General features: G+C 44.4%; 1 protein-coding gene across 1 annotated transcript in view; it reads right to left on the reverse strand.

Annotated features, from left to right (window-relative positions):
- The window catches only part of LOC111069283 (protein O-mannosyl-transferase TMTC1), a 47,276-nt gene that overhangs the window by 5,330 nt on the left and 28,184 nt on the right, over positions 1 to 13,762 (reverse strand). Inside the window, 4 exon segments of the mRNA XM_041595991.1 lie at positions 2,016 to 2,130; positions 2,215 to 3,034; positions 3,273 to 3,804; positions 10,137 to 10,235. Coding sequence (XP_041451925.1) covers positions 2,016 to 2,130; positions 2,215 to 3,034; positions 3,273 to 3,804; positions 10,137 to 10,234 — 1,565 coding nt within the window. The 5' untranslated portion in view covers position 10,235.

The following is a 13,762-nucleotide window of genomic DNA, read 5'->3' on the forward strand; positions in this document are numbered from 1 at the left end:
CAATTGTGGAGAGAAACTAACTAGTAAGGGAATACACTAAAAATAATTTCTAGAAATAAAGCGAAACATTCATTTTAATAATAATAAATAAAAAATAAATAATAATAATAAAATAATTTTAATAAAACACTTTTGAATAGGATCCCCTTTGAACTTTATTTAAAACTAATTTCCTCTTTAATGATCTCGCAAAACTTTTGAGAAATCATTTGCCATCTCTAGCCCATGTTCCCCCTTCGAAGGGGCACAGAGTGCGTTTCGTTAAGCGTTGACATGTTGGCGCTTCTCTCGTAATGCACAGTACTCCCCCAAACCTCAGTGGAGGGGCACTGGGCGGAACACCAAGAGGCATTGTCTGCGCTCAGCGTTCTCAGTTGGGGGTCGCCGCTGGCGTCGCGACGAGGCAACGAGTAAATTGCAATACGACTACGAGTACCCAAAGCTGCACTGTTGGGGCGTGTGTGTGGGATAGTCTGTTTCCCATATGTCCAAAGTCGAAGTGTCATTGGCCCCACCAGAAATGGGTGGAGCAGAGTGAGTGCGGGATAAGCAGGATGCCAGCGTCATGCGTCAGCAGTTTTATTTTCTCATATTGTTGCATCAAGTGCAGCTTGTAAGCAGAAATGCCAATTTTTCCATTGTTGTTACAATTTTTCTATTCCAATCCTTATTACGATTCTCAGTGCTGTTATTGTTGTTCCATGGAGGACGTTACGTAATATATGTCGGAGCTTTTGTATATTTATTGTACAATATAAGACAAGGGAAATGGCTATGGCTCTTGGAATGCTGAATGAATGCAATCGAAACAGCTGATGCATTAAGCATTGATGTACGCTGGCTGTACGTGCATACACACACCGAATGAGATAAGCTAAGGTCGAATTTCACAATGGATGGGAAAAAAGCCCAGACAATATAATCTCTGTTCTGGGATAATTCAATGAAGCTTCATTGCCTTGCACTCGGCAGGGAAGCATAATTTACCGTCCATAATGCTTATACCCAATATCGATGTATTACATTATAGCTCATCCAAGCTTCAATGATAGATAAACCAATACAAGTGCTGAATTTATGTCTCAAATACTGCATGAATCCAAGCGCTCAATCAATTCGGGACTCTCCCTTTTCCCAGCCGATTTCCTCCTCATTTGCATGAAGCATGTGCCACGAATGCAAACAGAACAGAACTCCGTGTGCAAACAGTTCCAGCTGCAAGTAGTACGACGAGTATCTCGATAAATCTAGGGCCTGACGAAAGCCCATTCAGTTTTGGCCTAATTAAGAGCATATCTAGAGGGGATTAGGGTGGAAAATGCTTCTTGCATTCATTTGAGCCATATTGTTTCAAACGTTCCGCTTCTCATACAAAGGTACAAAGCTCGACAACGACCAAACAGAGCCACGAGTGTGGTACGGGGTACGGGGTACGTGTACTCACTCAGCGGGTGGTGTTTGTGGGTAGAAAAAACTGCATCCAGCAGCTATTTGCAGTTGATGGTTGCCGAGTGCATGCAAATTGCCATCCAAAAGATGCAAAACATGTACCCCTCCGCCGGAACGCGCAGGGGCTCAAGATCTGACCGGGTTGATTTGTATGCGCGATGCGTCTGGACAGTCTTCGGTCTGCTCCACCCTCTTCTGCGAATGTCCCGCTTTTTTTCTCAGATGTTGTCCGAACGTTTTTTCCATGAACAGTACAGAGAGAACAGAAGAAAACAGAAGCCGAAGCCGAAGCCGAAGCAGCTGCCATTTGGCATTAGGAGCAGCCATGCAGTTCCCTATCCTCTCCCTAATCCTCCACCCCCCCTCTCGAAACACACAAGGTCGCGACAGCCATTCACTTTGAGCTTTTGAATTTTGAAAAGGCTTCCAGCAAAAACCGACATCATTTTGTGGATTCAGGTTTCGTGTTCGACAGGCAGCCGCAGAAAGGGGCAGGTGCAGGCGCGAATTTTGCTTAAATTTGCAAAAGGGTTGCGGGCTTGACTGGCGCCGGAACGTTTACTCACAGATTAAAGTGCGCATCCGCCATGTGGGGCCGGTGTGCGATGGCCGCCGTCAGAGCCACTTTGGCCTCCTCATAGCGTCCTTGGGCACTCAGCACGCTGCCCAGATTGCCCAGAGCTGCAGGAGAAAAGAATACACACACACACACGTATATGTTGTATATAATGGAGTGTACAGACTGACAGTAATGGTGCAGCTTACCCTTGGGCGGATTCACGGGAATGGCGCTTCGGTAGAGCTGTTCCTCGTCCCGCCAGTCCAGGTTGCGGCGCACGGTGCGTAGGCTGAAGGCGCCCAGCAGTACGCCCAGGCAGCAGAGGAGCAGCATCCTGGAGCCGTTGGAGCGGTGCCAGAGCTTGCCGAAGCCGTAGCCGAAGAGAAGGCAGTAGCCCACGCTGGGAAGGTATAGCAGGCGCTCGGCCAGCACGAATCCCACGTGGAAAAGCAAATTGCTGGCGGGCAGGAAGGGAAGCACCATGAAGGCCACACCCATCAGGGGAACCGACGACGCGGAACTATTGACTGCAGTGCCTCCAGTCGAAGGCTGACTTTCAACGGACCGGGGCTCCTCCGCCAGTTGATGATGGCAGTTGCAAGCCAAGCCCAGCCAGGTGTGGCAGCTGTTGCTTCCAATGCGCCTCAGCAGCGGCAATGATATATTTGCCACAGCCGCATAGTCCACGGGGGAGCACGAGCGAAAACGGGCGCTCCGCCATACCACGGCCAGAAGAGATCCGTAAAATCCGACACTCAGCAGGTTCCGCGCGGCCCACAGCGTCCTGATGCGCGGCACGGCCTCCATGCCCCAGTCGAAGCTGAGGACCTGCGGCCACAGCAGCAGCCGGAAGTTCACCGCTGGCAGGTACAGGAATGTCAGAGTCCGCGTCCACCAGCACGCCTCGTGGGCCGTCGGATTATCGGCGGGCGCAAAGGGCGTGGCGGGTCGAGGAAGCAGGCTCAAACGGCAGTACAGGGCACAGAAGAGGAAGACGCTCAGAATGCACAGCGAGCGAAGGCGATGCTGGAAGGAAGTTGCAGAGCAGAATTAGGCATCATGAAAGAAAATTAAAAAGAGCCAAGGAGATGCTACGAAACTGCATTGCGAGGGCATTGCTGGAAACTGAACTTAAATATCGTAGTTCTAGGTTTGATTGTGTTGATCTTTCACTTTCCTCCAAATTACAGGTTAAATAAAATAGGTTTTCGGTAGTATATCCAAAGTATTTCCGACTATTGATGGGTGCATCTAAGGAACTCACCTTATCGGACTGTTCCAGGCCCCGCAGCACGTCGCAAAGTCCACAGAGCAGCACGGCCGTGATGGCCGTCTCCTTGCAGAGCAGCGCGGCCAGAGCGAGCAGGAGGGTGAGGGCCAGGGAGCTCCACTCCCGGCTCCGCATGTGCCGCTGATAGGTCAGGTACGTGAGCAGATAACAGACGCAAGCCGCCAGATCGGCACGACCAACCAGGCCAGCAACGGCCTCCGTGTGGGCGGGATGTGCGGCGAACAGGGCGCCAGCGGCCAGGATTCCAGCTCGGCTTGGGAGCAGGGTACGCCCCACGAGCACCACCAGCCATGTTGCCAGGCAGTGGAGCAGCACGTTGATCACGTGGTAGCCAGTGGCCGATAGGCCACCCGCCAGGAAGTTCAGACGGAAGCTGAGCACACATAAAGGGCGCCAGGAGCCGTGGGAGCCACTGTCCGCCAGTGGAGTGCCCCAATAATCATTCTTCCAAATCCCCGCCAATGTTCGCGCTCCTGTCACGTCTCCGTTGGCCAAGATGGCACGTCTGCAAGAAGACAGAGACAGAGAGAAAGAGAGAGAGAGGATAGATAAATATTCAGATGTAGGTGGATGGGAGGCTCACATTACTCTCGAGACTCGTCTCGACAACAACAACCTGTGGCACACCTGTCCTATTAATTAAAATGATTAATTATCCGGCGTGGCCTAGAGCAAAATGAAGCCTGACGCTGCCCGGCATCCCCTTGCCCAGCGTCTTTCACTATCCCAACTGAACCCAACTCGACTCAATTCGTCTCCACTTTCCTGGTACACGAAACTGAAGCGCCACGAATTCAAAGGACCGCTTGTGTCTGTGCACCTCTTATACTGACACATAGATTGATCAGGAGTATATCGGCTGGGTTACGGGCTTGGGCTATGCCACACTGATGATCGTCTCTAATCGATCTCTACATGAGCACATACACCAGATCTGTCATAATTATGCCTTTTCTTGAAGCGTTGAGCGCCTTGTGCAAATTTTAAATTATATTTCCATATTTTTATTTTTATTAATTGTAAGTTAACAGAGAAGTTTTTAAGGACAGTTTTATTTGCTAACAAAAATATTTATTTATAGGGTATCCTCAAGGTAGATACTTCCACCCTTAACAAGTGCTTACCCTCCTTGCTGTATTGTCTTTTTGTTTTGATACTCGGCATAAATATTGTTAAAGTGCCAAGCGACAGTTGACTCGACTTCTCCTTTTGCTGCTCTACGACTCCTTATCCTTTTCCGCCAGCTCCAGCTCCAGCTCCTGCTCATGCTTCTGCTTCTGCTCCTGTTTCGCCCCCACCATGCAGTTGCGGCTTGATTAATTGCCGATTTGTTGGCGTATTTTGTGCCGTTGTTATGGAACAACTCGTATACATACACACACCTGTACTGGTGTACATATACACCCTCATTGTCATTGTGTTGTTGGGGGTCTCTGGTAATTACCTCACCGTTGTAGCGCTCCTTGTTGTTCTAATCGATTTGCCCGGAACACTGGCTCTGGGTCAGGTGGTCGTATAATCAGGGTTAGTTTGTTATCGGTGTTGTTCTTGTTGTTCGTGCTTGTGCGATTGTTGCACAGTTTGTGAAAATTTATAGTGGGCTTGCAATAATATCCTAGCCATTTTATGCATAATTAGTTTTTAGATGTTACAGTAAACGTCATTAATTAACTTTCTAACTTTGCACAAAGGCCAGAGGACGCAAAGAGCACTATGGCTCGAGGGGAGCTGGGGGAATGCATCAATATATCCATCAATGTACACTATGAAGATACATTTCCTTGGAATGACTAGAAATGTCCACAGCTTTGTTCCTGTGGATAAAAAGGGTAAAAAGTCCCCGTAGCTATTTTTTCGAGACAAAGAGAGACAGAGAGAGAGAGAAAACTACAAAACCACACTGATATAGAGAAGCAGAGCGAAAGGAACAAAAATAATTTTCTTTATTTTGGCTATAATATTAGTCCGATCACAACGGTTTATTTAGTTGTTAACAAGTAAGGTATCAGATATAGGATCAAAGTGAGAGCGCCAACGTTGGACAAGAAACACAAGGAAAACTCTGAAGCCTTTCAGCGTGTGGAGAAGAAATCAAACAAGTGGAGAACCGCTTAGATGTGGGAATTAGGCAGGTAGTAGGAGTTTTGCAAGTGGAAAATCGTCTCGAAAATCGGCTAGAAGATCTCATCTCATCCAGTTACATCTTATCTTAGTTACATATGATGTCAGCGCCAAGAAATAATTGGACTTTGAACCTGTTCGGGGCGAACATGCTTAGGCGGAGGGCAGTGTAACGAACGGACTCATAAAGACTGAGCTGATGACGAGCTTACTAAATATTCAGTCTAGGCACAAAAAGTATTCGGAACGGAAACTAAATTCGCTCTTAAATAAATTCTTCCCTAATTGCAAAATACATTCCTTCGTCCGGAATCCCGCATAGCACCAGCGTAAAAATATAATACTGCAAATATTGGTCTAATTCAATGTTTGATACCTAAAGCACCACAAATTTTGTAATATATGATATTTAATTAGGTTTTAATTCACTGTATGTATTTAAATAAATGGATCTTCTATTGGTAAATATATTTCTGTATTTACTGATTCCGCTCACTTTAGCCCAGATGGCAAGCAAATTACATTTTTACCTTTTTTGTTATCTAAATTGAAAATTTAATTTACTTTCGTTAAATATTCGGATGGTATTTGCACAGATATTTACTTAGTGTTTCAGCCAGGCTCGAGGTGTAGTTGTAGGGTCTTTGGGCACACAAGCACAAGTTCAAAGGTTAAGTAAACACATACATACATATGTACATATCCGTTGAAGTCTTGGGCCAAATGGGGCGATGGAGGATTGGGTGGGTTTTGGGGAAAACTCCAAAGAAGAGTCATGTGCAAACACATAAGTTTGAAAGCATTTTGAATAAAAATTCGGTTTTCAATTTAATATTTTATTTATTATTCGAACGCTCTGTAATGGGTGACCGGAAATATGAATTGTGGCAAGGTTTGTGTGCATTTGTGTGTGTGTGTGTATCAGTGTTTGTGTGCAACTCTTTCAATGCTTGAATATGGTAATAAAAAGGATTTGAAGAGGAGTGGGTGGTGCGGGAGGAGAGTGCCACAAATTGGGTTTACAAATTCGCTGGCGAGACGTGCCCAACTATAAAGCAAAGTTATTGGCCATGGACTGCGATGAAGGAGGTTCTTTTCCAGAGAGAGTCGTGGTGGATAGGGCGTGGGCGTGGGCGTGGGTGCACACTCATCTACACTTCAATTCCCATTGGCATTCTGAGACCCCCAGCACCGCAGCAGCCACAAAAATGTCCTCGAGAGCAAACAAATTCTTATCGGAAGAGCACAAAGCAAAAGCACACGACGATGATGAAGGAGCGGCTTACTGAGAAAGTTCGCATACTCGTACATATGTACATACATGCACATGTGTGGGTGGAGAGCAATGCACCTTTAATTTTTGTTTAGCTGTAAGCATTTCTCAATTTCCATTTCGACTACAATGTATCCACTATTTGGGGCTGACAAAAACTTTAAAAACAAACCATGTATACGTATCTCTAGACCTGTTTCGTCTATTCTAATATATATTGTTCAAGGTCAGGTCGTATTTACAGACTGAGAGATAGCTTATGCAGATCAACAACAAATATACTCCTGTCACATAACATTCCACGAACACAATATAGCCTTATACTCCTTGAGTGCCAGGTATAAAAAAGTAACCAAAAATTGCTGTACGCCTCATTTGCGAAGCGCGCGGTACGAAAGTAACGGGCAAATATTGAAAAGAAAGTTCATTGCATACTCGTACATACCTTGAGGCGCATGCTTGTGGTGGGGGAACACCTAGGTTAGGGCGTTTATGTAGATGGGCTTAATATCTGACAGTGTCGAGGGGACGCCATCGTCAGCGTCAACATTATCGTCATCAGCAGAATTTCCGCAGCTCCCTTTTTTGTGCTTTATCATCGTAACTAGTGAATGAATAGCAATACGAGTACTCGTAGCAGGGCCAACATCCAAAACGTCAACACCCACCAGCAGTAACAACGGCAGGAACGACAGGAACAGCGGCACTTTGCCAGGAGCACAGGCGGAGAGAGTGAGAGATATAGAGAGCCTGAGCAGCAACAACAATGGCAAGCTTGAAGCAGCTTACAAGTGCGGCATGTAGCTGCCGTTATCGTTCGCTTTTCACTCTCAACTCGAGCAGGAGGCCAGGACCAGACCCACAGGCAGGGACAGGACTAGAAGAAAAGACGAGTCAGAGTCACCAGCAATCGAGGAGGAGAGCCGGCGACAACCACAACACACTCGATGCACAGTGGGATGTGATCGTTGAATGCCAACCAGACATTTCACATTTAATTTTTGGGCCCAAGCTCTTCAAGCTACTTCTCAAAACTAGAATATAATCTAGAAAATATTTTTGAAGTTGAGATTAAGAGCAGAGTACCTAAAATCTTAGCTCAAGAACATATACGACAAAAGCCCACTTAAATTTCTTTTTTGACTACATTCACAGCGAAGTAACAATCAGTTATTGATTGACCTTTTTTTAATTTGTTCAACATACGAATACACCAACCCCACTAACTGAGATTCGAGTTGGCATTGGCATGCATTGGCAAACATGTTTAATACGTATTTTATTGAAATATAAGGCAGTATAATTTTTAAGAGTGGGTTGTTTGGTTTTTTCTCAATGTTCACTATTGTTCACTGCTATAGCTCACTGTTAGGCTTACCTACACACTCGCATGCACACACATGACAAACAGGACTGTGGTTGGCTTTTGTTGAAGACAATATATCATAGCATCAGCAACCGAACGTGGACACCATTCTTGCCTTCCGCTCTTTGCCTCTACACCATCCCCCTCTCAGTAACCATTCCCACCCTCATGGCTTCATATAAAATTTGTATTTGCTGTTTTTGTTGTGGAGGTTGTTTTGCTGTTTTGCTTATGTAAAGTGAAAATTTTCGATTTTATATAAAAAAAGAGCACAAAATACTGTTACTCTTGGTCCCCAGCCCCGTCGGCAGTGGTGAAGTGTGCCTCCCTCCCAGAGTACCCGGCCAACGATTGTGTGCCATCAAAATTACGTATACGTAACGTTGCCGATTTTGCTGCCGTTTCGGTTGTTGTCGTTGTCCTTTTAATACGGCACATAAATTATTGTAAGACTGGAGATTGGGGGATGTTTGGCAACATTTTGTTAGGGCGTTTTTTTTTTTTTTTGAGAACGAAATAAATCAGTTTGAAGGTGTGAATCGGATGACCATCATAGGGAAAAGTATTATATGTGTGCCATGCTCTTTAATATTTTTTATTTAATGGTTTCCATTTTAAAGAGAGTGGCCAACACATCTCAACCACCCAGGTATTTATATTTCCATTAGTTCAATTACTGAAAAAATAAATTTCCCAAGTAAAACGCTTGATCATAAAGTTGGCAAATCTATTGGCTGGCCATAACTTATTAAAACCCCATATCTCTTTAACAATTGCCAACAACAGAGATTTCTTAATGGCAACGGATAAGGGAACGGACCGTTCTCTGCACCATCCCCCCTAACATGGTCATTGCTCTTTTTCCACTTGATAGGAAACAAATTGAAGGGAATTCTGCCATTTAATAAATCATGTTTTGTCTGCTCCGGCTTGACAATAATAACTTGGGCTCGTGTGGTCACTGTGGCCATGTTGTGGGATGACCGCAGAGCACAGGAGCAGGAACAACCAATAGGTAGGCACTCGCCGGGGTCCTGGCTTTCGCTTTGGGTCCTTCTCTGGTTACGGGGCCGGGTGGTGTTGGCAACTGCGTGAAAGTGACCGCAGGAGCTTCCGTTCGAGCAAAAACATCAACTCGCACACAACTTTTTGTGCCATGAAGCGAGGGGATGGGAGATGGGGCTGAGTTACATAAGTTGCGTTTATTATTTGTGTGTGACTGTGTTTGTGAGTGGGCAAGTTTGTGCTTGTTTTCTGGACAGCACAAAATAACGAGCTACAACGAAAGCTCCGAGCAGAGCACTTTGTGCATAACTTCCGAGCTCCAGGCCCAATCCCATCCCCCCTCGACAATTGTTCGCTGGCATTGTAGTTCAACCAGGAGGAGGACTAGGACCAGGAGTCACTTGTTTTCCAGAACGGTCAGACGGGGTTGACTCCTGGCTAGAGAGCTAGACCAGAGCTGCTGATGGCATTGTGTGCGAGGACTACGAACAGTGGCCAAGTCCTTGGGGAAATTCCTGTCCATTGTACATGACTTTTGATATTTATGGGTAATTTCGTTTGCGTTTGCAGCATTTCAATGCGCCAAGGTGAGAGACGAGACGAGGTGGGGTGGGGCAAGACCAATCCCGTTCCGATTCCATTGTGAGCGGAGCTGAACATAAATCAACATTTTGTTTTTTAATTTGCTCCGTCGTCCGCCGTCTGATTCTGACAACGGCACAGAAGCTGCCCCTATGCATCCGTCCACCCGTATACATCAAGAATACTCGTATCCAGACGCAAAGCCAGCAACTGGTCTGCCTCAAGTTTTACAATTAGGCGGGCCGAGAATTTATTATGGCGATTTTATCAAATAAATGGCGGCACTTGGCGCACAATTAATAATAAACTTTTGTCTTTTTTTGGGTCCAATCTGGCGACAAAGTGTCGCCTCCGGGCACAACCAGAACCAGAACAGTACAAAATAGCAAAGTACAGAACAGACCTGAACAGACCTGACCAAAGTCAGAGCCATTTACCTTCGTCAACGTGCTGACATATGGAATTTTTAATTCGTTCAAATTTTTCTCACCTGTCATCGTAGACAAATCCAGCGTTAAATGTGTTTAGGTACAGAACAAAAGCCAATGCGGAGCAGCCAGCGAGTCCTGTGAAGTCCTGGCCCACCATGCTGCAAGGAGACAGAGACAGGCAGTTGTAGTAACTTTGCATTAATATTAAAGTTAAGTGTCATAAAATATATTCTGAAATTCATTCTCGAAGGATTCTCCAACAGCAACAGCACACAGGAACAGGAACAGGAAAACAAAGCACTTAATCCCGGACTGAGGCAGGTATTCTTTCTCGTCCAGATGGGCCGTTCTCTGCGTCATTTTCATTATGACAACATTTATATTTTCCTTTCTTTGTTTGCTTGCAACTGTTTCCCCTTAAGCATGAATTAATTAGTTAATTTTTTTTTTAACATTGCTGAATACCAGAACCAGACATTTAAAAATATAATATATAATCATATAATTATTAATGAGCTTTTCGGGATATTTGTTATAGAATTATTATTGAATATTTGGAAATATTCATGGGAATATTGTGGCATTATGAAATCATATTCCTAAAAAAATTAATGTATAAATCGGATCGAATATCTAAATAAATATAATTTTAGTTGCTTTTGACATAGTTTATCCGAAACAATTAAATTTATCCACGAAGGGTGTCAAGAGGAGACATCTAAGTTTTTTTTGTATTATTCATAGGTGCGGTAATTAATTTAAATAAAACATACATACATAGTACATACATAAATATGCATATGCAATAGATTTCTCATATACGAATTATCGTTTTGAATTACTAAGATCGTATCACAGCCAATTCCTGTAAACATAAAATTACTATGCATTCTGATGACAAGCTGTAGCCCCAGGGGTTCCCAATTCCAGACAGTCATCCCCAAACTCACGGACCAAAATATTCCACTCCACGGGCGCAATCAGCAATCAAAACTGTTGAATGCAAACAAACCCTAACGCACGTACGTAATGATTATTGCCGCATCGGAGCGGAACGGAATGGAATAGAATGGAATGGCTACGGCCGGACAAATGTCGTCATCATCACTACCATCATCATCCTCATCCTCATCACCGTTCCCGTCGTGGTCATCTGGTCAGCTCTTGCTGCAAACCGTTTGTCATGGCATTCTTCGTTTTATATTAGCCACAGACATGTTGTGTCTGTGCCCCAGTCCACCCACATGCCCTCTCTCTCTCTCTCTCTCTCTACCGTTGTCTTGCCTCTCTGTTCGGTGTTGACGGAAATTAAATGTTACGACGACATTCTGGATCGCTGCGACCGGGCACAGGGAAAATGCAATAGTGGAATACAAGCCGTCTGAAATGCAGAATACGGTACGGCATCGTCATCGGCATTCCCATTGTAATACTCGCACGCCGGTTGGTTTCGATGCTGGGGCATCAGTCGCCTGAGAGCACTCCTCTCCTGTTTTCGCAGTGGTCGCCATTGTTGCTCCTGCCACCGATGTTGTCATCATCACCATCAGCGCCATTACGAATAATGAGTGCGGTCGGTGGGTTGTGTTGTCGTTGTCAGATGGTCGATGGGGATGGGTGGTCTGGTGGACTGGTGGCTAGCTGGATCGTCGCCTTGGTCATTGCATGAAAATTGTTATCTCGCACATTGCAGACGATTTCCGGCAGGCATTTTCCCCACGTCTGTGAGTATGTACGACTCTGACTCTGATCCAGATTCCGGGTCAGATTCGGCTGCAGCTCCTGGCGTGCACACACAGGGCATTCCAGAGCAGGGACATCGTCGCAGAAATTAAGTTCGCACCGTTTGCAAATGACAATGGCCATAACAATGGGGCACTGGATTCCTTGGCATTCGCTCTCAGTGGGTCGCGGCGATTTTGTTTGCATTTCCTCTGGATCTGTCCAGGGTCCACGGGCAGCCAGTCCAGGTGAATTTTTGTCTGTACACTGTTTGCGGTTGTTCTCGTATTCATTTGGCTTTATGTTAATTAAGTGAATTGTTCGGCTCAAGGGGCGTCCAAGAACAGGGGTCTTATCTAAGCTGCGCAGCGCTATAATACGATCCAAAAAGCGAGAGTCGTTTTCAGAAGTACACAATTGGAAAATCCCCGCACTTCGGTGAGCACAGCACAAAATTCCGCCTAATAGCAGATGTTGGTTCAATCAAGCGCCTTAAGCCCCAAAAAGCAAATTAGCTCACATTCAATAATCTTACGGGGATATACACATATGTATACCCCATCCTCCCGTTTCTCCTTCTGTCTCTGATGGTTTTTGAGCTATTTTCAGGCACACACCCATCAACACTCAAGCCACACCCCACACCCTCCAACGCTTCGGCTTGGCTTCCTTTCGCCTCTTTCGCCTTCCCAATGACGCTGCTAATGAGCTCTAATAACGATAATGATGGTCGAGCAAATAGTAAATATAAATATGTACATTGTACATATAGTTATACGTATAAGCTTACGCGTATGTATGTATATGGAATACGCTTATAGTGGGGACCGTATAAATAGCAGTCATTTGACGGGGATGATAATGGGTCCTGGCCTGTGGGAATGCATGTGATTGGCACTGTAGAAGATGATGATAGCGATAGTTTTGCTGGAATATGCCTCTTAAATATAATGATTTCCCCAAAAATATCAAAGCGGCTTTCATACAAAAAAGGAGTGTGGGTTTGTTGATATTAACTCTTGCTTATTCTTTAGTTAACCTATTGGTTCGATGATAGTTACATGTATATTGCCATATTATATGGGGATATGTTCAGATTACTTTGGGTATCTTGGTGTATCTTTTATACACATTTCAAAATATTCCAACACATTGCATAATACATTTTACATTCTATCTCATTCTGTCTGAGGAAAATGAGAGCTCACAATATGAGTAGTTTCATAACTTACAGTAAAGGTATGATATTAAACATTTCATCATGTGTCAAAAAATAAAAAGAGGGGAAATCATCTACCCTTAAAGTGTCAGGTATTCTTCAAGATTGATAAGCTTCTCGGACTTATCATATAAAAACTTATGAACAATCGAAATCTGCTTCATTCCTTTATATTTACATCATGCGTATGTTTATTTCTGTACATTTTCGGAAGAAATAAATGGGTACGATTTTAGGTCAAATCAGGGTGTAACATTTACCATTCTATTTTAAACCACCATCTAATTACATACATATCATCCTACCAAAATTCACTGATGTAGTGTATGTGTAACAAACACATACACATTTATATAAATTCTATAAATATAAATCCATTAAAAATTGTCCGTTCTTCCAACCCACAAATGTGATTTTACTTTTACAAAATCCTCCGACTCTCAAAATATATCCACAGAATCCTTTAATTTCCTCTCAATAGCTTTAAATAAGCTCTTTAAATAAATGTATTGATTTTTGTATTTTAAGCTTTGAGTTTATTGTCCCTTTGAAGACGGATGAGGGGGGTGTCTAAGGGCTGTTCCTCGCCGTTTCCCCATTGCCATTCCCAGTTCTTGTTCTTTGGAAAGTTCCGCGCCAACATAAACTCCGCGAGACGCTGTCAGGTGTTTGGCGAAAGTTTGGAATAAAAGGGAGACAAGACCTCCTCCAGCAGTGCAATTAATTTCGATTGTCGAAAAGAAA

Source organism: Drosophila obscura, unplaced genomic scaffold (genome assembly GCF_018151105.1).
Source record: "Drosophila obscura isolate BZ-5 IFL unplaced genomic scaffold, ASM1815110v1 contig_9, whole genome shotgun sequence".
Classification (NCBI taxonomy): Eukaryota; Metazoa; Arthropoda; class Insecta; order Diptera; family Drosophilidae; genus Drosophila; species Drosophila obscura.